Raw genomic sequence first — 25,140 nt, forward strand, 5'->3', positions numbered from 1 at the left:
AAGGATTGTACATGGTTGTTATAAATAAATACAGTGTCTTTAGGGAGGGAGCTTTGGAAGAAGGTCTGTGACTTAATAGAATGGAACAATGTAGAGCAGCCCCTCTCCTTGTGCCTGTTGTGGGGCCAAGGCAACTTGGCCTGCGTGGGGTGGAGGGATGATGGAGAGGTGCTGCTGTCTCTCTGCGGGGGCACTTGGGCAATGGTTTCCTGCTGTCTTTCTGGATCGCTAAATTCACTCTCTGCCCTGGAAGCTAGACGCTTGTCAAAACAGAATAATTAATCCAGAAACACGTGGTGCTCTGCCAGGAGGCCTTTTTTTAATTAAAAACAGATCTGATAAAAGTCTATTGAGAAACTGGCGTCTCTGACAAAATCATGAAAACTATGTCTGTAATTCCAGGCTGCATGGTGAGGGTGCTCTGGATAGGGCTCAGCCTCCATAAAACCCACACACACCCATCTTGTCTTCTCCTTTTTCTTCTGAGGGCTTTGTTTTTCCTAAATGAGTTACAAGTTCACTAAAAGGCAGGACACCAGTTATTGTCTCCATCTGTGCCTGGTTTGATGGTGTTCAGCCAGCTTTGGAGTAATGAGATTCCCACATCCCTTGTAGTGACAGTACAAGGGGCAATGGCTTCAAGCTGACAGAGGGCAGGGTTAGATTGCATGTTAGGAAAAAATTCTTTACTGTGAGGGTGGTGAGGCCCTATTCCCAAAGTGGTTGTGGAAGCCCCATCCCTGGAAGTGTTTAAGTGCAGATTAGATGTAGCTTTGGGCAACCTGGCCTAGCAAGGGCATCCCTGCCCATGGCAGCAGGTTGGAACTAGATGGGCTTTAAGATCCCTTCCAACCCAAAGCATTCTATGATTCTGTCCAGGGGATCTGCAATGTATGGATGTTAGGAAAAACTTCTTCACAGAGAGGGTTAGCATTGGGACAGGCTGCCCAGCAAGGTGGTAGAGTTGTCATCCCTGGAAGTATTTAAGGATGAGTAGATGCAATGTGTAGGGACATGGATTAGTAGTGGTTTTGGCAGGTTAGGTTGATGGTTGGACTTGATGATCTGAAAGGTCCCTTCCAACCAAGACAATTCCACGATTCATGGTTCTGTGTATGCTTGAGCTTTGAGGAGTCATCCATCTCTCCTTGTTTGGATGCAGGATTTTCCCTGACTGCTTAAATTGGTGATGGAGCATACTGATATCTCCTGGAGTGAGCCAGACATGCTTCATGGGAATATAAACGTGGGGTCTGATGATGTAGGCCACCCAGATCTGAGGGAATGCAGAGACAGGGGCTGAGTGGTTGTCTCTAGCCACAAGTGTTTGCCCCTGTCACCCAGATGCTATGGAGGAGGATTGAGTGTGCCTGGCCAGACCCTGCCCTATCTCACTGCCCCTTTGCTTGTCCTCCCAGGGCCGGTGAGGAAGGATGTTTTCCTCAGTGAAGCCATACGAGAACCAGCGCTATGCATCCCTGAAGAAGGAGTGCCAGAGGCGGAAGCAGCTCTTTGAGGACCCGCTTTTCCCTGCAAACGATGACTCACTCTTCTACAAGTCAAGGATCCAGGGCATCCAGTGGAAACGGCCAAAAGTAAGTGTCCCTGTCCACTTGCACCTTGACACTGCTTTACACCACCTCTTCTCTCAGGCATCCCTGAAAACACACAGTGCGTCCTTCACAATGGGTGTCAAACTTCAGCTGACTTCTCTCTCCAGCAGGGCTTATTTGCCCAGGCTCGGTGTCATGAGGCTCTGGAGTGTCAGGGAGACCTGCTGCACCCAGGTCCAGGCTGTTCTGCCCCCAGTGAGGCCCAGGAGCAAAGGAGGCTTCTCTGTGACTCAGTTTCCCCAGGCATAAAACAGAGAAGTGGTTGCAGCCAGGTTGGTGTTGGACACTCTTGTTAAGCCTGGTAGGTCCAGCAGGGCAAAGTGTTACCTCTGAATATCTTTGGTAGTCCATTTGGAAAGGGAAAAGAAGATAAGCTTTGGGTAGGTGAGGTGGTTTGGGAGTGGTCTTTGGGAAGTAGGTGGTTTAACCCATCTTTCCTCTCCTGTGGGAAATCCATGTCCTCTGCAAAAAGTACACTGTATGTACTCCACGCTGCTGTATCACTTGTGAAGGCAGGTTGTTGAGGCTGAGGGTACCATTGCCTGTCCCTGGAGCTGCCTGTCCCCCTTCTGACATCCTCCGTGCCTGCCCAAATGATGCGCTTCAGGGCCTGACGGCTTTACGTCCTGGGTGAATCTGTACACCCTAGTATCCCCATCAGCTTGGGGTTGACTATGAGGCCACCTCTCTGATTGCCACTAAATACAAGGCACCCTAGGGAGACATGATAATTGCTGTCGAGGGAGAGGTGCTATCACAGCATCTGACACACCTCATTCTCCTTTGCCTGTGGGCAGGAGCAGTCCTTGCTGCGCAGCCCGTGCCGTTCTGTATGCAGCTCGGTGGCATTTCAGCGTGGCAGGGTTGCCCGGGTGGCTGTTGTCCTCCTCTTCCTCCCCGCCACCAGCTGCCCAGAAAATCAGCTGGCCTTTCCAAAGACAGTGCTGCATCTGTCTGGGTGAGGGCAGTCTCGGGGGCAGAGGGGTGGTGAACAAAAAGGCTTTGTGTGAAGGGAGGGATGGAACTGAACAGACTTTCTGTGCTGCAGGATGGCCTGAGCCCCACAGCATCCCACCCAACTCCTCGTGGGAGGAGGTCTCACTTCCCTCTGCTCTGCCGTGGGCTCTCCTTCGGCAGCTCTGCCTGGATATGGGCTCTGTGGAAAACTGTGTGTGTTTTAGTTTATTCCCTTTGTCAATAGAGTGTAAAGATGCTCACTGCAAAGCTGCCTTCTGAAGGCGGGTCCCGCATGGTTTGGTCTCTCTGAGGGGACAACATGAAGACACCTTGGACATCCACCCCATTTATATAGTGGATAGGTGACACCATAGACTTGCCTAAACAACTTTGGGACTAAAGGTTATGGAAGTAGTTAACACCCCTTTGCTGATTTGGTATCAGAGACACACACATTAATTCCACGCCATTTCTGCTGACAGAGGGTTGTACCCAGTTGCAGATGGGCAGAGTTTGCCTGTCTTCTGCTGAGCATCTATGCCTCAGAGCTTTTCTGCATCTGGATTTCAGCTCACTTGCAGCCCTTGGTGTTCAGGCACATAGCCTCTACTCTTGGCTTAGGAAGCCATGAGGTCAGCCAGCAAGGTACCATCCTCTGGCTGCCTTTCTCTGGAAAGCATGAGGTCTTTCTGAGAAAGCTTTCTGGACCTCCTGGTCTTCACCTGCAAACTGGCATGCTCATCTAGTCCAAGCCCATCCTTGCTTGTGAATTCAAGCTCTTTCCAACCAACCAGCTCTGCAGCTTCATAGAATAGTTTGGGTTGGAAGGGACCTTTAAAAGTAAAGGCAATTAGCAGAGGATGATTGGACAAGGACTCCTTCTGGCATGGGATGGCAGTGGGAAAGAGTGCTGGAAGTGGATGCCACATGGAAGCAAGGTCCTCTGTGCTTAACCAGAGGTGGAGATGGTCTCTCTTTCGCTGTTCCTGCCCCAGACAAAGAATTTTCCAGCAGTTTTGGCACCAGAAAGAGCCCATGCTGAGCATTAGCAGCCTCCTTGGTGCTGTTGTCTGGTAGGATTGTCTGATCGGACCTCTCTAATTGCCTTGACCACAGAATTGCCATAAAGAAAGGAATTTGAGCTCACGTGTGCCCTGGTTACTGCTGAAGTTTCCAGAGAGCTCAGTCTCCAGGTCTTCTCTTTCCTTTCAGTTGTCCATTTTGGCAAAGTGGCTAAATTTTGTGGGGAGAACAACAGCATTGTGCCAGCCAATGCATAGTGACATTTTCGGTTGCTGGACCCTGAATTCTGCCTGAATTCGTACCGACTTTTTAAGGGGGAGAGCCCAGGAAAAGGTCCCAACATTTTCTGCAAGAAAGAAAAACAGTGCATCTGGGTGTTGGGGGTCTTGATATGTATCCCACCACTTTTCTGTCTGTGGGAGAGCAGGGGGAGGGTGTAAGAAACTGTGTAAGAAACTGTTGTAAAATCCCGTGTTGCTCTGAAACGATTTTACACTCACTGTAGCAGGTCTCGCTGTGCACCCAGCCTGAGGTCTGCTACAGAATTAACCACACTCTCTCCTACACATATAAACTGCTCAGTCTGGTGTCTGTGTGGGGCACGGTGGCAGCGCTCAGAGGTTTCGGAGGAAAAGCTGGAGGCAACTGTTGGAGGTTGGGCAGGTCAAACTGGGTGGAGTCTTCACAGAAAAACGTCATCAGCTTCTCCAACTTAATGCAGTATTCAGTAGGGTCCAAAAGTGAAGTTCAAAACAGCTGCTCTGATAATCCCATGGTATGGTGATTAAGCCACACTTAGTCCCTCAGCATCTTCTTTCTATTACAACCAGTGAATCTTTCCCTAGGGAATCATATTTTCTTCTCGTGTAGGAAAAAACGGAGTGATACTCCCAACTTTTGGCAAGTGCAGTTTTAGGGAATTTCTGTCCCAGAAATGGAGCCTGCTGGTCTGGAGGACACTGTCTGCAGCAAGGGGATGGTGTGTACAGACCTCTGTTATCTCTCAGGGCCATGGTTTGTTTTGGTGAGTGTCAGCTCTGACTGCGTGATAAAACTCGAGAGCTGACGGGACCTCACGCTTTGCTCTGAGTGGGTGGAGGGGTGGGGAAAAAAGGCATCAGCTATTAAAAACAACTGTTTGCTTTCTCAGGAAGGTTGTCAGCTATGACCATGGAGAGAAGTGATACACAGGCACTATGTTCTTCGGGCAGAGAGCTTGCATGTGAAAAAGGACAGCTGTGAACTCATTGGGGTTGTGGGAATGAGCTTTGGCAGAGGCGGGATGTATATTTACATGGCACTAGGACAGACCTAAGCAGCCCATCCCTCGTGTACATCCCTTCCTTCCCTACCAGGACCTGCCCTCATCCTTTCTGCTCCTCCACGTGCTTCCTTTTGCTTTGGAAAACAAAAAACCCAAACCACTGCCCCCCCCCCCCCCCCCCCCAAACCCTCCACAATCTCTGCATTGCCCTACCTCTGGCTTGAGTTTTTTTTTCTGGGAAGGGGGATAAAGGGGTGGCTGAAGGGCTTTGCTGGAACAGCTCATGAATAACCAATTCCAGATCAGGCTGTTTTGCTTCAACTTCCTGCTGCATCTGGCTTCGCAGCCTCTCCTGGAACGGGCTCAGCCTTATTCTTTCCACCGGGGGGTTCTCCCTCCCTGCTTTCCCCTGGCCTCAAGCCCTGCTCTGGATGCCAGTTTTTTGCAGAGGGAGCAGCTGTTTGAGCCCTCTAACCGAGCTTTGGCTTTGGTGGTTGTTTGCCAGACGCCTTCATGATGCAGCACAGCGAAGCTGGGGAGCTGATTGTTGGAGCGCATTGGAGGGAGGGAAGCCATAGCATCAGCCTGAGCTGGGAAGGGGGTCCTGGAGAGTGTTGTTTTACTGCAGCCACTTAAAAAATGAGACTGACTGCTCATTCCTGAGCCAGAGGAGGTTTTGGAGCTGGCTAGGGCAGCATCAGCGGCTCTGTCTGGCCACAGCGCTCGGCTATTGCATTAGAAATTAAAACTAGTGTTTTGGGCTAAGCCCAAATCCCAGTACCTTGCTTGAATCTCCTTCTCCCTTGCACTCTGCCTGCTGCTGTGTGAATGGGAGGGGGATCTCTACTTGAGCAAGTAGCACCACCCATAGAAGAAGTCGTAGCCTGATCCTCAGACTTTGGGGTTTGTGGTCCCAGTGTGAGATAGGAATGACGGCAGCACAGCGCGGGAGTTGGGTGAGATGGTGTGGGGTTTTTGGGAGCTAGGTAAATGGGGATGGGTGGTATGGAGAAGAGGGAGAGGGGATGGGTGAAATACAGGATGGGAGGCAGAGATTAGGGACCCAGGGGTATCTGGTGCACCTGGCTGTGTCTGTTGATCCCTGGGGCAATTAGCAGTGGTGTCCCAGGGTGGGAGAGGCTGGTCTACCTGGTGGGATGACAGCTCATCTCTTCTATTATCACTGTCCCAAATTCTCTTCTTGGGTACAGGCCACTTCCAGTGGTGCCATGGGATTGGTGCAGGGTTAAATTAGGGTCATTAGTACCTCTGGGCCTTAGCAAGGGCTGGTTTTCTCTCCATAGCAAGGAAAGCCACGTGATTCAGGTGCAGTAAATGAACTGCTGCTGAGACCGGTCACCAGCCAGGACAAATTTGGGCATCATTATGCTCCTGTGGGATGCAAGTGAAGCCTGGTGGGAGGCTTAGGCCATGCACAGATATGATGCTGAAACACATGAACTACATTCTCTGATCCTTCAGCTCTTCCTAGGGAGCAAGGTTGAGCCTGGAGAAGGATTTTTCCCCTCCCTGCCCTGGGAGGCAGAGTGCCGAGTGTTTCCCTGTCTGCAGCAGTGTGTTATAAGACCTTGCAGAAGCACCCCATGGCCTTTCCTAAGACGCAGAGTGGTTTGGGACAGGAGATCCCAAATGTGCTTGGAGGAGACCAGACTGTAATGAAGCACGAGGGTTGCCAGGCAAGCAGCTGTCACAGTGACTGGGTGGCTCAAGGTGATATGCGGTGATGGTTGAACCTGAGCTGCACCTCTGCACTGTGAGTTCAAGCCTGGCTGGTTGCAACCACCAGAGAAACTCTCTTGGATGAAGCCTCTGCTTTCTCATCTTCAGGGGCAGAAGTTTTGCCCTCCAACCCTGGTTCTTGGTATTTTTATAGCTCTCCAGCGTGTGCTTGCAAGCGCCGAGTTATCTCTGCAGGGATTGTCAAGGGAGGTTGTCACTGATTAAACAGCACAAAGGTAGATCCTTGCTAAATGGCAATGTTATTTTATCTGGGTGCAGAGGCAATGTCATTTGGAAGGGAAAGTCTGAGAGTTAGAGGAGTTTTCGGGGGAGACAGAGAGGCCAGGTATTTTGGGAAGGGTTGTGGGAAGCAGGCAGTGGCACCATGGCATCTTCAGCCCTGCTGTGGCACTGGGGAGAGATGCTCTTATTCACAGCCCCTGGTGTTCTCTGGTTTGGGGTTTATTTTGTGGTTTGTTTTGTTGGTTTTTTTTTTCCCCCCAGTCAGACAGAGGAATCTTTTTGTAGAAACAGAAAATACCATTTTTCAGTAGCCCCTTCCCTATCAGCCTGACATACATCTTGCCTGACTTGTGTGTAGGGTTTTTTTGTCCATTATATCTGTTGTCTCTTGAATTCAATGTTACTGTGTTTGGAGGATGAAGAGATGTTGCAGGATGGGAAAGCATCTCTCAGACCCCCTTTTCCTTGAGTTATTAAGCACTTAGCTCCTTTCACTTGCTGAGTGAGGGTTATACAATCAATCCCTGTGGGGTTTTCCTGGAAGGGGAAAGGAGTCAATGAACTAATTCACTAAAAGCAGAGCCGGCACTTGCCTGCCCACAAGTTTCTGCATTAAAAGGTCTTTTCCCCAGTGTGTAGTGCAGGCTGGGAAGCTGGCAAAGACACAAGGGTGAAGATAATGGGGAAGGCAGCGGTTCAGTTCTCCCAGTTCTTTGCTCTGAGAGCTCACCTGAAGCAGGCACACAGAGACAATTAAAATGGCAATGGTCAGGGAGTGATAACCTTCTGCTACTCTGCTTGGACCCTCTTCTGCTAGAAATACTAACCTCTGGCACTGACACCCCAGGGATGCCTTTGCTCAGGTTTTTACAGCTTTTTGACCCATCTCACTTGGTTTTGGTCCTTCCCAAAGGATGCTTGTGGTTAGCATTGATGCTGTGCCTCTTCTGTGCTGCTAGGTGGACTGAGGGACCGTCTCCTCCGAGCAAAGTCTGTCATCTGTCTGCAATTCATCATGGGAATCAGAGTCCTTCCAGACCTTTGCATTTCTCAGCTCAGGAATTTATGAGCCAGTCGCCTGTTAATTCATCTGCCGTTTTCAATAAAGCCTGGTGCTGATTGCCAGTCTGTCACTCCTTGCCAGGAAAGGATTTGGTCACCATTTAATGCAATCTCTGAATTGACCTTGTTTTAGCATTTTTTTTTAAGCCATTCATGAACCTTCCCCCAACTCTCTTCCCCTCAAGGATGGACAAAGGGGATTTTTGCTATTGTTATTATTTTAAAACATCTCTCCTCTTGTTGAACGTGATGCTGACCTTGGCTGTGTACCAATAGATCTCACCAGACACTCCCAGGGCCACAGCCCCGTGATGCCAGGCAAACACTGTCTCCCCCTTTGTCCCACTGGGGATACAGGGTGATAAACTACCTGGCATGAGTATGCCTATGATAAGAAATGAGCCAGCCAGTCTACTCCGTCCTCAGCATCAGAAGGACATGGCCTTAAATGCAAAACCCATGATGAAATCAGCGGATTAGATTCATTGCTGCCTCTTAATGCAACTGCACATCAGTGTCTAGAAATTTCTGTATTGGTAACAGGGAAGAGTGTAACGGGGGCAGAGGGTGTTGCAGGAAGGAGCCCTGGGCATCCTGCGCCCTCACTGAGCTCTGTGGGAGGGAACAGCCCAAATCCTTCTGGATTTGGCTTTGGACTGCCAGAGGGGCATGTTGAGCCTGGGAAGGAGCTACAGAGCTGGTGTAAGCCCTGGGCCTGCTCAGGCTTTTCATTTTGGTGCACGCTGGGTGCTGCTGCTCAAGTTTTTGAGCCCTCTTAGAGGAGAGAATGGGATTTCAGGGTGATTTGCCTCTATTAAGGGCAGCCTTGGAGGCTTTCAAGGAAGCCCTTGACAAAAAAACCCATCCCAATACATTCCCCTTGCAAAGACTCAATTGGGCACAGTGCTGCCTCTTGCAGAAGGAAAATGAAACACGAGGTACGGTAAAACCTCCAGCTGCTGCAGGAAGTGGTTAAAGAAAGAAACAAATAGGAGGAAGCGTTGGTGGGAGGGAGGACAACAGCCGGAGCCGGGCTGGCCCCTGCAGTTGGAGCAGAAAAGGAGCTGTTTCCTTGGTCTGACAGATTTGAAGCCAGAGGGAACCTTTGTCGATGAGTCGGCTGATTTCTGCGTAATGAGAGGTCACACCACTTCCTTGAGTTAACTCCCCCCTGAACTAAACTTGACCTGCTTCCTACAAGCACCATCCAGTTTTGTTTTTCCAGGAGAGGAAAGACCACCACAGCTCTGAATCGCTTGCTCTGAAGACCAGTCCCTGTTTCGAGATTTACGTTTTATATTTTTTATTATAATAATAAATATTAAAGCTAATATTATTAATAAGATTGATATTATTATTTACTTTTAAATATTTATACATCCCCTAGATCTTGCGTGCACACTTGCTTGCTTCTGCATTTCTGCTCTGTTTAAATGTATGGTAAACCTGTAGTACATATGTGATCAGGGCAGAGGGATGCATACACCTATACAGAAACTCTCTCTCCATCATCTTTCCTTCTTGCCTTGCTCACCAGAGCCTGGACTCCTGTCCAGCCCGGAAGCATTGATGGTTTGACTGGGGATGCATAAATGCAGCTAGCATCTGTCTTTGTAAACACCCCAGGGCAAGGGCTTGTCCTTTTCTTGCTGCCAAATGACTGATGCTGTCTGAATTATTTGGAGGGATCATTAAATTCTCCAAGTCATCCCTTTTTAAGCTAAAACCCCAACACAATTTGACAGTAAGTGAAACGGCGCCCTTTTTCCTCTGATGTATATATAATTTAATGCAGAGAGTGTGTAAATACTGCCCCAAAGCTCTGCAAAGATTTAAATACCTGTTTAGGAGTCAGGCTGAGATGTGCAGTACAAAGAAGCGTGGTAGAGTGTGGCTTTTGTCTCAAGCAAACCACACTGCAACGGGGAGACAAGTTGCTTGGAGTGGTACTGCCCTGCTTGACCATCCTACCCATGCTTGTGACCATCTGTCCCCAGCCTGCATGCTGTCTCCCTGCCACATACATTTATAAGGACCTGCTGCTCAGCTCCTTAAGCAACCTTGAGAAAGGACAAAGCCTTTAGGTGCTGGCAGCGCCTTGGAGCATTGGCACTTGGTAGTTGAGCCCACCAGGATAAAGCCTGCAGAGCGGGATGCCAACCCATGTGATCTATTGACCCTTTCACATCCTCATGTGGATGCTTATTTATGAAAACCCACCAGTCCCTTTCAGACTACCCTTTGGTGTATAAAGTCTGGCCAAAAGCAGCACCCTAGGGTCATGCTCTCATGGGATTTTGCCAGATGCTCTGGTTTTGCCTCCTTTTTGTTACTGGCATCTCAGGTGCCCTAAAAGAAATCAGTGCTTCAGTCACTGTTTCCAGTCCCTGTGGGGCAAGGGCAAGCTGGCATCACTTCTCCACCCCTTGTGATATCTTGCTCAGATCTCACAAGAAGAAATCAGGTCAGCAGGGTTGAGCTGAAGCATCTGTTCCCTTCAGGGGCCAGCAGGAGCTGTGTTGACCAACAAGGCAAGACACTGCAGCTTGGGAGGGGTGACCTTCCCAAGGGCTGACATCTTCATGTAGAGAGGAAACAAAGCATCCCACATCTTTAATTTTTGTGGAAGAAACCACCGCTCAGTGTTGCGTTCCTCCCAGTTCCCCTCTGAGAAGGGAAAGGGTGGAGAAACCATCTTAATGCAGAGTGGTCATGGATGGTTAAAGCTTGACTGTGGTCTAATACAAACACCATCGATAGATTTATATAAGAATTAATGATGTAAAATATAAACAGAGTGCTTGATAACTGGAGAAACTGGTTGAAAGTCTAGCCATACGCTTTTAGTCTGTATACAACCCCTGTAAATCGTGTAGTGAGTTTGTGTGGAGACCCTCTGCTACCTATTGCTGGGAGAGACTTTGCATGTTCCTGTCTTGGAGCTGCTGATGCTGCCCCTACATCATAGTGTCTGTCAGCAAACTGAGCATGAGTTGAAGGCTTCAAAGCCTCATCTGGAAATGCTGCATATTGCCTGTTACTGTGAAGTTTGAGCAGGTCAGAAGGAAATGAGAATAAAGGAAATAGATGTTACCAAAGAGAGGTGAAGGTCGCTTGGGTTTGATGTCTCTGAACTTTTCAGTTTCATGACTCAAGCCCATAGCTTCAAGAGAAGATCCCCACTGGTTGTTAAATACATCCTTTTTGGTGACACACCCCCCCTTGGAGGTACCAGCCAACACCAGCTAATACTGGCTGCTTACAGCCAACCCTGCTGCCAAAATCCACTCCCGTTTCTTCTCTCAACAGTGGCAGGAGCTTGGCCTCTTCTTGGTGGCTGAACATTGCCTCGTTTTCTCTAAATAATGCCCCATTTTGTCTCTTCTTCCAGCTGACAGCAGCTCATGAGTCCACATTTGTGGAGAGTGGTTTTCTCATAAATCACAAAATCATAGAGTGGGCTGGGTTGGAAGAGACCTCAAGGATCATAGAGTTCCAACCCCCCTGCCACAGGCAGGGCTGCCAACCTCCAGGCCTGGATCTACACAAGGCTGCCCAGGGCCCCATCCAACCTGGCCTTGAACACCCCAGGGATGGGGCATCCACCACCTCTCTGGGCAGCCCGTTGCAGCACCTCACCACTCTCTCTATAAAGAATTTCCCCCTAATATCTCATGTAAACCTTCCTTCCTTTATCTTCAATCCATTCCCCTTGTCCTGCCATTGCCTGCCCTTTTAAAAAGTTGATTAAAGAGTGTTTCTCTGTAAATATACACCCAGGGTATGAATAACGAGAATAGGTGTGGGCTGGAAGACATGTCTAAAATTACTTGAACTCATGATAAGTTCTGTGTCATCACTGCGTAATCAGGGATTAATTTGGACTGTGGTGGGGTCAAGTCCTGGTCTTGGATCAAGGTGTTACTGTGCTATAAATATGACACAGTCACAAACCAACAGGTGGTTACTCACCCTGGGACATTACAGCCCAAGGGGCTGTGGGATGTATCCCCGTGGAAAAGTAGATGGGAAATTTTGATCTGAGATATGCACAGTGGAGGGTGGAGGTGATTTTCCTTTACAGCTTCATGTTCTTTCTTTTCCCATCAATATCTTGGCACTTAGGATAATTAAAAAAAAAAAGCACAAAACAAACAAAACCCCACCAACCAACCAACCAAAACCAAACAAAAACACACACCCCAAAGCACATCTTTCATAATTTAGACATCTACACCCTTTCAGAGGATTGGTTTTCAGTGAGAAACAGGAATTGGGATTCAGGTAGGACAGCATTCAGCAGGTATGAGTGCCAAACCTAAGTTATGTCCCTTGGAGGCAGAAACGATGCAGATGAGCTCATGGCCACACCAGCTCGCTCCAGGATTTCACAATAGCTTTGTGATGAGTTGGTGGGTTTGGACCATTCCTCCTAAAATACTGGGATTTCTCACAGCAGGGCTTATTTGAATAGGTTCCTTGCTTCCCAGCAACACATCCCTACCACCATGTCCTCCAGTGTGGGTACTGATGGCTCAAAAGTGGTGCAAGCTGTGGACATCCTCATGGCTCATACTTGGGGTTCATGGTCCCACACTTGTACCAATGTGACCATGAACCTCCCCAAGAACCAGTTTGTGTTCTGTTGCAGATAGTTTCAAGCCAAATCAGTTCCTCTGATTGAGGTAGACCCCACAACTAGAAGTGTTGACACAACTGACGGAGCAGTGTGCCATGGTGAGAGGATGGCTTTGGGGGGTGGATGTATTTTAAACCCATGATGCTGCCTAACCAGGGTTGTTCCTCACCCTAGTGCTGTCCCAAAGGAGCTTGATCAAGATAGATGTGTAGATCAGCTCAGGGCTGGGATATGATGGAGGGTGGGGGACTTGGGATAAGATGGCCAACAGCACTGTGGTGAATCAGAGGACTATATCTGTCTCAGGGTGTTAAAGGGCCATGGGAGTTTTATGTTCTGCAGCTCTCTGGTGGAGCTCCCTAGAGCCTATGCCTACATGTCCTAACATATAAGAGAAAGAGATCCAGGTAGAGCCATCCCTGATTTCTGTTGTGTTTGCTAAGTGTCCTCTCCTTTGCTTTAAGAGTCTACTTGTGTGCACTCATAAGGATTGGGCTGGCTTAGGTGATGCAGAGTGAAATAAAGCTTGGTGACATCATTTTCATAAAGGAATAATGGCCTGTGCAGTGATCAGACTGCACTGTAACTTGAAACCAAGAGGAACCACTTCTTCTCCTGGATGGGAATAAATTGGGGAACATCATCTCACTGCTCTAAGCATCCCACCCCACAATTTGCCAGCAAAGCACGTGAAGACTTTACTGCCTCAGAGCTGAGATATTGGGACTGTCAGGATCCAAGGAGTAATTTTTCTTAGCAGCTCTGAAATAAAAACAGCACACTTTGGGAGGGACAGTCTGGACAGGGCTGCACCTGAATGTGTGAAGATGCTAAAAGCCTAGCTATGGTGGTCTCTGCATCAGTCTTACTTGGGTGGGAACTGAAGAAGTCCTGAGCTGAGTAATGGTGAGGATTTCCAAGAGTGCATCCCCAGAGGTCATCATCTGGAGGAATGAGAATGGTGGGTCTGGGGTCTCTGTGCTGCTTCTGATCTTCTTCCCATCCTTCTCCCTCTCCATTTTCTCTCATGGGAGGTGCAGTACTCTCACGACATGTTGTGTCTCTCCACGTCTCGTTGCTTTCAGAGGGATCTCTTTGATGCCTTTGTGCTTTGGATACGCAGAAGATAAAACCGCAGAGGGACCTGTCAAGGCAGCTAAGCCTGCAAATTGACCTTTAGATCCTGTTTGCCATCATCCCCTGCTCTTTCTGGTGCCAAAACAAACAGCACAGTGTGGTGCTGAGGTACACAAGCAGAGTCATGGGGGTGGAAGTGTATTTTTTTTTTGATGCCTCCCTTTACAAGCAAGTCCTGTTTGCTGTGGGTGGAGTGTCCAACATCCTTTGCATAGTGTGGGAGCTGATAACAGAAACAGATGCATATACATGGAGATACTCGGGATGGATTAACAATGGGGATGTCTGAGTGAGGCAGCACAAGCCCCCACAAACTCTTTTATAGGGTGTAGATATTACCAACCTGACCTACACTTTGATGTGTGTGAACCCAAGCCACTGAGGATATAATTTGCAGTAGGGCCTGTAATGATAGGATACGGGGTGATGGTTTTAAACTAAAGGAGCAGAGATTCAGGCTGGATGTAAGGAAGAAATATTTTATACTGGGGTGGTGAAACAGATTAACAGGTTGCCCAGGGAGGTGGTAGATGCCACATCCCTGGAGACATTCAAGACCAGTTTGGATGGGGGTCTGAGCAAGCCGATTGGGTCACAGATGTCCCTGCTTATTGCAGGGGAAAGATTAGATGACCACTGAAGGTCCTTTCCAACCCAGAACATTCTATGATTCTATAATAATCCCTCTGAAAACATAAACCCTGCCGTTCTCTGAACTCACCCTGTTTCCCTCCCTTATGTCATCCTGGTGCAAAATTTTAATTGCTTTTTTTTTTTTTTTTTTTTTTGCAAAGGGAGGTTCAGGTTAGAAATGAGGAGAGATTTCTTCTCAGAAAGAGTGTTTGGGCATTGGAACAGGGTGCCCAGGGAGCTGGTGGAGTCACCATCCCTTGGGGTGTTCAGGGAAAGGTTGGATGAGGTACTTGGGGACATGGTTTAGTGAGTGATAGAGGTGATCAGGGGATGGTTGGACTAGATGATCTTGCAGGTCTCTTCCAACCATAATGAATCCATGACTCTATACAAATCACATCCTAAAGCAGGGACCTTTGTGTCAGCTGCATCACTGTTGCTCGCTGCGCTTGTACGCCTCTCGCTCTTCTTGGCTGTGTGAGTGACATTTAAGGCACAGGATCCTTTTGGTTCCTCATTGCCTGGGAGAGGGGAAGTGCAGTCACGCTAATAGGTTATCTTGCTGATTTTGCAAGTCTGAGTGAAAGCATTGTTCCTGAAACAGCCAGGCTCTGCAATACAATTAGACTAGTCTGCTCCTTGCAAAATCTTGTTAGTAAAAAAATGGTCCTGGCACGCAGCAGATGTTGTATCTCACATGGTTATTTTCCCCTGTAGCCTTTTACCTCCCCACAGCTGTCTTGACATGATCCAGATCCCCAGTGAATCTAAACCTCAGAAGTCTGCACTGGGAAACATTTATGATAAGACAGACACTAATTATGAAGCCAATTAGAGGGCAATTTGCTCATTACTACCCTGTGTGGATGGGTGGTATTTTCTGGTTTTAAATGTATTTGGAAGGAAATTGCGCATCTTGGGGGAGAAAGAGAGTACCAAAGGGGAGAGCAGACGAAAAGCCCACGTGCTTTTCAGTGGGAGGCAAAACTACACCACCAAGTGCAAGATAATTGCACTGATTGGGTCTTTTTTACCTTAATGGACTTCAATAACCCAAAGCCAGGGGGAACAAACTGGCACAGATCCATTCTGAGTTCCCATAAGCCAGATCTCTGCAATCAGCCTCTCATCAACTGGGACCTTAGAGTCATCTCCCAGCACCGGCTCTGATTTTCACCTCTGTCCCTTGCAGGAGGAAGGATGTGGGAAGGAGTGTATGAATCACCAGGACTTTGAATCACTAGTTTGGCCCTCCCTGTGTTAAAAGGCTGTAAGTTTCCATGGGACCATCCACACAGGCTTTCTCCAAATTGTATTTTGCTGCTTGGTGCTCCAGGTTCAGCAACATTTAAGGAGGGCACATCAGCTCTGATGGTGATTAGGATCTGTGAGAACCCCCAAGACAAGTTCTCCTTGTGGGTAAAGATCATGGATGGCTGTCTTGGCCAAGGTGGAATTAAAAGCAATGCTTGGAAGCCATAGCTTCCCTACAGCCATAGCTTTTGGCTGTCCCCACTATTCTTTGCTGTGCTCAGACTAGGGGCAGCCATGACCTGGGCTGAAGTGAGATGAAGGGCCTGTTTGCTGAAGCCTTGGGTGCCGCAAAGCGGTTTGAGCTGGTCCCGTGCAGGCTGATGCCTGAACCCTAAAGGTCCCCAGGCTGTGTGTGTGGGTGTGTTTGTGTGCTGCCCTCTTCTCTCGGGGTTGTGGCACTGGGAGGGTGACGTGTTGTTTGCTTTTCGGAGAAGCACCCGCCTGGGTAAATGTTATGGCTTACCTGGTTTCTGTCTCCTGCACGGGAGGGAGGGGTGGAAACCAAGGTGATGACCTTCTGTGATCAGAGCATCTTTGCTTCTCTCCTCTCCTTGCACATACAAAACCCAGGCCCCATAATTCAATCTGGCTGCAGAAGCAGCTCTTTGCCTTCCTCAGCTCCATCCACAGGAAAAGAGAAACTAAGTTCAGTGCTTTTCTTGACTTTTTTTGACTGAGTTCCTACTGGTCTCTCTAGTTTGTCACCCATTTCTGCATGTGGGCATGAGTGTGCTTTGCACCCTGAAGGTGCTGCCTCACACACTGGGGACCACACAGTGCTCTGTGTTGTCCTTGGGGGCATTGCAGCCTTGCTGAAGCAATGCCTTGGTCCTTTGGTACTACCTCAGTACAGCCAGCTCCCCCTGGGGTGTCATCCCTGTGAATTGAAGGTCACACAACATAGACAGGGGCCAAAATGTACAAGTGGGAGTTCAGCAGCTTCAGTGGGGACTGAAGAATCCGAGAAAATGAGTATTGTGAGGATCCTTTCTAAGGCATTTGGGAAAACCTCACAGGAGGTTCTACTGGGCAGACTGACCCACAGATGAGTCTTACCCTGATGGGATCAGCTCCACAGTGTGGGAGCAAGCCTACTGCTGTGCAAGGGCAGTGAAGGGCCATGAGGGTCATTAAGGGATGGGAGCATCTGACATGAGCAGATGCTGAGAGAGCTGGGACTCTTCAGTCTGCAGAAGAGAAGGCTCAGGGGAACATTAACAATGTGCAAAAATACTTGATGGTGGGGAAGAAGATAGAGACACTTTTCAGTGGTGTCCACTGACAGGATAAGAGACAGTGAGCACAAACTGAAAAGCAGGAAGTGCCATTTAAACATGACAAAAGGTTTTTGACTGTGAGGTTGGACCAAACACTGGGACAGGTTGCTTAAAGAGGTCGAGGAATCTCCATTCCTGGAGATACTCAACACCAGACTGGATGTGGTCCTGGGCAACCTGCTGCAGCTGGCCCTGCTTTGAGTAGGTGGGATGGACTGGATTATCTCTAGATTTTTTTTTCTAACTTCATCGATTTGGTGATTCTATGATTAGGATCACAGGGAGTCCACTGGGACCAGGCTTAATTCTGCATCTTGACAGTGCTGTAGGGAAGCACGGCAAACCCTCTCTGCCCTTCAGGGTGGACTCCTGGGAAGACTCACTGAGCATTTTGAGACTTGCCCAAATTGTGTGCAGTGATCACCTGATCACAGAAACACAGAACATTAGGAGTTGGAAGCGACCTCGAAAGACCATCTAGTCCAACCCCCTGCCAGAGCAGGATCACCCAGACTAAATCACACAGGAACACATCCAGGCAGGTCTGAATGTCTCCAGAGAAGACGACTCCACAATCTCTGGGCAGCCTGTCCCAGGGCTCCATCACCCTCACAGTAAAAATATTCCTCCTTACATTCACATGGAACTTCCTCTGCTCCAGCTGCACCCGCTGTCCCTTGTCATGTCGCTGCCATCACTGAGAAGAGCCTGGCTGCATCCTCTTGACTCTCACCCTTTACATATTTATAGACATTAATAAGGTCACCCCTCAGTCTCCTCCAAGCTAAAGAGGCCCAGCTCCCTCAGCCTCTCCTCATAAGGAAGGTGTTCCACTCCCTTCATCATCTTGGTGGTTCTGCGCTGGGCTCTTTCATGTCCTTCTTGAGCTGAGGAGCCCAGAACTGAACCCAATATTCCAGGTGTGGTCTCACCAGGGCAGAGTAAAGGGGGAGAAGGACCTCTCTTGACCTACAAACCCCCTTATAATACACCCCAGGATGCCACTGGCATTCTTGGCCAAGTGGGCACATTGTTGGCTCATGGTTATCCTGCTGTCCCTCAGAACCCCTCAGGTGCCTCTCACCTAAGCTGCTCTCCAACCTATACTGGTAACTGGCATTGTTCTTTCCTGATGTCTCCTTCAAGCCAGGCCTGTATATTGTGCAAAACATCACTCCATCTCTAGGCACCAGGATCCAAAATCCTGGGTGAAGGGAGAGGCTGCCACCCCCTGCCACAGTAGAGGATTGTGGCATTTAGCAACCTTCATGATCCTAAGAAACCTCTAGTTTGGCTGCAGAGCCTAAAATGTCCACAGACTACTCAGCTGTTGAGCAGGTGTGTGCTTCCAGCACCTGCCACGCTGGGGTGGCAGCCTCTCCCAAAAGCACCTTGAAATAGCACATCCAAGTGTGTGCCTGAATGGGAAACGCCTTCTGAAGGATCTGAAGAGCTGCCTGAATAAATCCTTCAAGAATGATATGCCCTCAGGGACCCATCTGTATTAGTGGGATGAGAAGCTGAGCCAAATGAGAAGTGTTTGCAGGAGCCTGCCCTGCGATGAGCACTGCCAGCCGTGGCACCTTTGCCATTGCCATGGGTCCAAAGAGAGGAGGGTCTAATGAGCTGCACCCTCATCTGTCTCGGGACAGGCTGCTCTTTCAATGAGCATATAGGACTCCTATGTGCTCATTTTAACTGAGGGGGGCGTAATTTGCAGATTATTTCCTGGTGGTGGTGGAGTCATTGCTAACAGGCAGCTCTGCTCTTAGGAGAAGTCCCTGAACATCTGACACCATATGCCCTGTGCTAATTTCTGCCTAACAGGCTAATGTTTTCATGTTTTCATGCCCACCCCTTTCTGCACAATACCATATTAATAATTTCTGTGCACTGTGGATTCACCCAAGAGTAGCATGAGCAGGAGTGGTCCTCAAAAGGGTCAAACACGGTGCCTTTGCCCCAAGAGCAGCGTCCCTAAGACCTTGCAAGGGCCTCCCCTGCTGCCGTGTGCTTCCTTCGATGGTATGAAACAGGAGTTAAATCCCACAGCTCCCCTCCCATCTCTCTCTGCTCCTCTCCCATCCCTCTCTGCACTCAGCGATGCTGAGAAGCGCAGGTGCCTCTTGGCTTTGGTGGCTGTCAGCTTGCCTCCCTCTAGCGCTTATCCCAACCTCCTGCAACGCCAGCAGCTGGGAGGGGTTAACCCTCTCCCTTGGGCTTGATCCCTGCCCAGTTTCTGTCCGGATGAAGCTCAGATTATTTTTTTTTTAGGTTTACAGTGGTGGCTGGGTTAGGTGAGAATAGCAGGAGGTGCTTATGAAGCAGAAATTCCTGTTCCTCCCTGTGAAGAGGGCAGGCAATGCAAGTCCTCATGTGTAAAGTCTTGGGGGGGACATATGTTATTTTGAGTGCAGCCAGCCTGAAGAACTAGGAGGTATATGGGAAGAAGAAAAATCTACTTTACCCTCATCATATTAAATGTACTAACAAAGGGGAGAAGATTCTTTTAGCTCTCTGTCCTGTCTACTAGCAGTCTCCAGATGGATGTGACTTTCCAAACTGGATATTTTGGATTAAAAAAACCCAACAGTGTTTCACATGAAGTATTTTAGGACTTTCTTGGCCAAGTTCTAAATGGGAGTGGGAAGAAGGGAGGGCAGACTGGCACCTAAATGGTTGGAGGTTGAGCTTCTCATTCACCAACACCCCTAAATCCTTCTCCTTAATCCCTTCTCCACATAGCCTGTAGCTGTGCTTGGGATTGCCCCAACATATGTGGAGGATCTTGCACTTGGCCTTGTGGTTCTCATAGTCCCACCTCTCCAGGCTGTCAAGGTCCCTCTGGATGCCATCCCTTCCCTCCAGCGTGTCAACCATACTCCAATTTGCTGAGGGTGCACTTGATCCTACTGTCTGTGTCTCTGACAAAGATGTGTTCTGGTCCCAGTACCAATCCCTGAGGAATACCACACATCACTGGTCTTCACTTGGACATTGAGCCATTGACCACAAGTCATTGAGTGTGACCATCCAGCCAGTTCCTTATCCAGCATGTGCTCCATCCATCACATCCATGGCTCTCCAATTTAGAGATGAGGATGTGGTATGAGACAGTGCCAAGTGCTTTGCACAAGTCCAGAGAGATGATGTAATTTGCTCTTCTTTTATCAACTAGTGCTGTATCCCAGTTGTAGGAGGCCACCAAATTTGTCAGGCACAATTTGCCCTTCCTGAAGCCTGCTGGCTGGCACCGGTCACCTCCTTATTTTCCACATGCCTGAGCATAGTTTCCTGGAAGATCTTCTCCATGATCTTGTGGAGCACAGAGGTGAGACTGACTGTCCTGCAGTTCCCTGGATCTTCCTTTTTCCTCTTTTTAAATTTGGGGGTTATGATTCCCCTTTGTAGTCAGTGGGAACTTCACCAGACTGCCACAGCTCCTCAGATATGAATGAGAGTGGCTTAACCACTTCATCTGCCAGTTCCCTTGGGACCTTTGGATACATCTCATCAGGTCCCATGGACTTGTGCACCCTCAGGTTCCTTCAGTGTTCTCAACCTGATCTTTCTCTACAGTGGGTGGCTCTTTATTATCCCAGTCCCATCCTTTGCCTTCTGTGACTTGTGCAGTGTGGCTGTAGCCCTTGCTGGTGAAGACTGAGGTGAAAAATTCATTGACTGCCTCAGCCTTCTCCATCTGCTGGATGTTCTACATGTTTCCTCCCAGAGAGTGCCCACATTTTCCCTAGTCTCCCTTTTATCACTAATTCTGGGACAGTGTAGGGATTAGATCTGGTGTCACTCCAGAAGTGATGCTGCCCACGTATTGGCGAGACAGGGTCCTCCTCCCACCAACATGATGAGCAAAGCCAGCAGGAAACTGGAGGTGAAATTTAAGTGGCCTGAGGAAGGGAGATATTTTTCTTTACCAAGAAGTCTTGCTCCTCATTTCCCTGTCTCCTCACTTACCCAGCATGTCTGTTTTCTCTTGTCCCACAGGAAATCTGTGACGATCCACATCTCTTTGTGGATGGGATCAGCTCCCATGACTTACATCAGGGCCAGGTTGGGAACTGCTGGTTTGTGGCTGCCTGCTCTTCCCTGGCATCCCGGGAGTCTCTGTGGCAGAAGGTAAGTGATTCCCCATGCTAGGGGAAAGCCTGTTCAGCAAAAACTGGTTCCTCAGGGACATCTCAGATTCTGAAAAACTGTTCATGTGCAAAAATGTCCCATAAATGATTGTCTTTCAAGGGAAAGTCAGTCATCATGGCTGCAGTCATATCACATTCAAACCAAACGCTTGGCCAGTTTCTCCTTAACCAAGTGAGTCAAGTCCCTGCGTGTCCTCAGGATGTCAGTCTGAACATCCCCACTCCAAAATAATCTAAAAAATGATGAGAAGAACAAAATTCAGGATGCTTGGCTGCAGTGTTTGACCCTTTTTCCCTGCTTCCCATGGTATTACCTCTCTTTGGCTGCTTGCTGTGCGCCCATCTGGGCAATGAGACACCTTGAGCTGGGGCAGGTAGAGTGATTTGAGTGTATTAATATCTCTCCCAAGCCACTGCTTCCCCAAAACATCCATCCCTGGAATGTGCTATGGATGGATCACACCATGAAGTGGTGTTCCTTCTAGTGTGAAGTCCAAAGGATTGCAGGCCAGAAGCCATGAAAGGGCTGCACCAGAGCAAGGAGTGGCAGACCAGGGGAGCAACCACAGAGGTACAAAGGAGAAAGGAGGTGCTCATCCTTGGACAGTTTGTGCCCATCTCTGCCATGTCCTCAGCTGCAAAAGGGGTCAGGCCTGTGAAAGCCAAGACAAACATAGGCTTCAGTCCTTGGTCACATCACAGCATGTCTCATTGTGGGATCTTATTAGTGTTTATAAATATCTGAAGTGTGGGACACAGGGGGAAATGGCCAGTCTCTTCTCAGTGGGCTATGGGGACAGGACAAGGGGCAATGGCTTCAAGTTGGAGCACAGGAAGTTCCGCACCAATACGGGGAAGAATTTTTTTGCAGTGAGGGTGAGGGAGCCCTGGGACAGGCTGCCCAGGGGGTGTGGAGTCTCCTTCTCTGGAGATATTCAAGACCTGTCTAGATGCCTATCTGTGTGACCTGTCCTAGGGACCCTGCTTTGGCAGGGGGGTTGGACCCGATGGGCTCTGGAAGTCCCTTCCAACCCCTACGGTTCTGCGAGTCTGTGAAGAGATCAGCAAGTTGCAAGCACCTTTTCCTTGATTTTACTGCAGAGGCAGCCACCAAAGTCCTACAGTGTGTGCAGACAGCATCACCTATTTCACTCACAGCCTCCTACAGCAACAGAGCCACAGGGTCTGAATATTCCCTCTGCCCTGTTCCTTTGCACCAGATCTGTGTGCTGTGGTACTCCAAGTCCTGCATGTGTTTTATCGTGACCATGAACGCTCATGGAAGCTCAGCCCTGGGAATTTGTGTTCCTTGCAGTATCCCCAGTTTGATTACAATCAAGTCTTCTCTTTATATGGGAACAGGGTAGCTGTTGTTGGCCTCTTGGATAAGCGGTAAGGTTTCCTCCCATCGTGGCTGTGGTGACCGTTGTGGCTGTCATTAAGAGTTGTGGTGCAAGGGGTTGTTTAGCTTGTTTCTCTCCCAAGGTAGGGTGAGTGAGTTGCCTTTCCTCCTCACCATTCACTTCCAGCCCTGCCCTGGGAAAAGCTGACTGAACAGAAGCTGTGTCCCTTTGGACACCTCATTATTTCAGTTTGCCAACAGCATTGCTTTTCCTCCCTTGGCAATTTGGCTGTGGGTGTTTGTGACTTCTCATTTTCCATGCTCTTAACTCTCAGAGGCTCTTTACCTGCCACCTCTGTCTTTCAGAAAAGGTTTACTTTCTGGCTAAAGCAAAAGCTGCAGCCCTCTCCCCAAGCCTGCTCTCCCAGTTGTTTGTGGTGGTGTTCACTACAGGGCTCTGGTCAGACATGCTTCAGCACACCCATGCTTTTAGAGACCCCTGAATTAGATGGGGCCCTTATTTACCCTTTGCAAGGTGTTTTGAGAGCTCATGATGAGTTGCATGGCTATGAACAGCAGCAGCAACTTTTAAAGTAAACCAGATGTCAAGTTCATAGATTAACCCCATGGTCCAGAAAGACACCAGCTCTGTTGAATGTGCTGGGATTAGAGCGTGGTCCTTGCTGAAGATCTCAGACCCCTTCACTGGCCCGGAAATAATGGATCTCTTGGTCCTTGGTACAGTCGCACACACAATCGCGATAGCTTAACTGGAGGCACCTGTTGCTTGCTCCTTGGTCATCTCCATGCGTAGGACCCAGTGCCTGCAGAGCAAACCTCTACTCCTGACTGGTCAATATGATGACACAAGCAACAGTTGAGAGGACAGACAGGGCAGCAAAACTACAGGCATTTTAACCTACTCTAAAACATAGTTTTAGTGTCATTAGACACCAAAATATCTCCGATTCAGAGCCCAGCTGAAAGAGGGCTTTAGTATCACTGAAATACCAGTACAGGGACCTTGGCCCAGGTCTCTCACTGCTGCTAGAAAATCTAATCCTGATTTACACCAGGGTGTAACTTAGGCTCTGTGTGTCCCTTGCTGCATTTCACACAGTGAACCTGTCTTTCTCAAGTGTGGGGAGGGGGCAGTACCTTCAAGGGAATAGGATGGGCCAGCACATCCCTGTGTATCCCAAGAGATTATTTTACTCACATGTTTTCTTCTACCTCACCTCAAGGCTCCTTCCATGTCCCCATTTCCCATTAAGCCTGTGTTGTTTGAGTCACTGAGAGGGAATGGGGTACTGAAATTTAATTTAGAACTAGTTTCTAAATTCCTGAGTCTTGGCTGATCCTACCTGTGTTTAGGTGTGATCTGTCTCTGTAACATCCTTTCTGGGACCCTTCAAAGGTGTGTAGGTCTTATGAAAAGAAATGAAGGCCTTGAAATTGGGGCATTAAAATAATTTCCAGCAACACTTTGTCTTAAAGTGTTGTCTGGATCTATACCTGTGGTCCCACAGGTTGCATGGGTATTGCTCAACAAACCAAGGACAGCAGCCAGGATCTGAACCAAGTGCTTCAGACAACCCTGCATTTCCACCACCTAGGTTGGTCTTCTTCACCCTCAGTGGCTTCCAGAGTACAGGGCAGTCTTGGATGGGATGCCATGAGCAGGCGGTGGCTCTGAGAGCACTGACCTCCCAAAATCCATAAAATGGCCTGCCTTGGGCCCTTGGTGCCTGTGGCTTGTCTGGCCAAGGTCAGCTTGGTCTTTTTGGGGTCATCTTCTTAAAGTCAAAGTGATAGCCTCCAGTGATACCAAATGGTTGTGAGTCAAGTGTGACCTAGTCCAGGGGCTTTTCTTAAAAGGTTTTAGAAAAAACTTTTAATTCATTTAATACACTTTGAGCTCCCAAAATGCCTTGCAAACATGTCATGTGGCAGAAGCCAACCCAAGCCACAGGTAAGATGGAAAGAACCCAAATTGGCCTGACTCCACACAATGTCTAAAGCTTTGTGCTGAGACCCCTGCACTCTCCCCAGTGACTGTATCCCAAAGATACCACAGCATGCTTGCAGGAGCCAGGCCTTTCCCATGGTACACCTAAAACTGAGTCTGTGGTTTAGCTGTTATTTGATGGGACCATTTGGCAGAGGGGGAACAAGGCTTGGCAACGGCACCTCTCTTCAGGATCCACAGCCTCATGGAGACCCCTGCAAAGATAAATGCATCCACCACTATCCCTGTTTTTCCCATTCACTGTCTGGACAACCTATCAGCACAGTACTGGTTCTCTGGATTTAACCATGCACAGCCATTGCTGAGGAATGAGCGGTTCCAGGTTGGACATGATGGTCTTACTGGTCTTACCATCCCTAGAATGCCAGGAAAGAAGTTTAGGTTGCTTGCATCTTGAGCCTGTTTCTCCACCTGGCCCAAAGAGACAACATTCAGGCACAGACAATGCCCATGTTCTCCTTTCCCAGGCACACTAAGGTGAAGCCCACACACGAGCACCCTCTCCAACTTTGTGCCAGTCCATCTGAGGGCAGGCAGACCCACACTGAGCTGCTGGTGCCCACATGCTGCTGCCTCCAGAGAGGTGCGGAGCCCAAATCCTGCTAGCTATGCTATCCAGAAAAGGACACGGGGTCCTAAGGGACATATTGCCTCTGAGTCAAACATGAACCATTTCAGAGGTGGAGGCCGCGCTGACACAAGTACAGCCATCA

At 48.8% G+C, this 25,140-nt stretch overlaps 1 protein-coding gene across 1 annotated transcript in view; it reads left to right on the forward strand.

Moving 5' to 3' along the window:
- Nucleotides 1–1,433: 1,433 nt before the first annotated feature.
- CAPN5 (calpain 5) overlaps nucleotides 1,434–25,140 on the forward strand; it is a gene marked incomplete at both ends in the record, with an annotated part of 39,102 nt that continues 15,395 nt past the window's right edge. Inside the window, 2 exons of the mRNA XM_084266876.1 lie at nucleotides 1,434–1,595; nucleotides 20,905–21,036. Of these exons, the coding sequence (XP_084123002.1) occupies nucleotides 1,434–1,595; nucleotides 20,905–21,036 (294 nt within the window). The remainder of the gene's footprint in view (nucleotides 1,596–20,904; nucleotides 21,037–25,140) is intronic.

This window comes from Gallinula chloropus (genome assembly GCF_964237585.1).
Source record: "Gallinula chloropus genome assembly, chromosome: 1".
NCBI lineage: Eukaryota > Metazoa > Chordata > Aves > Gruiformes > Rallidae > Gallinula > Gallinula chloropus.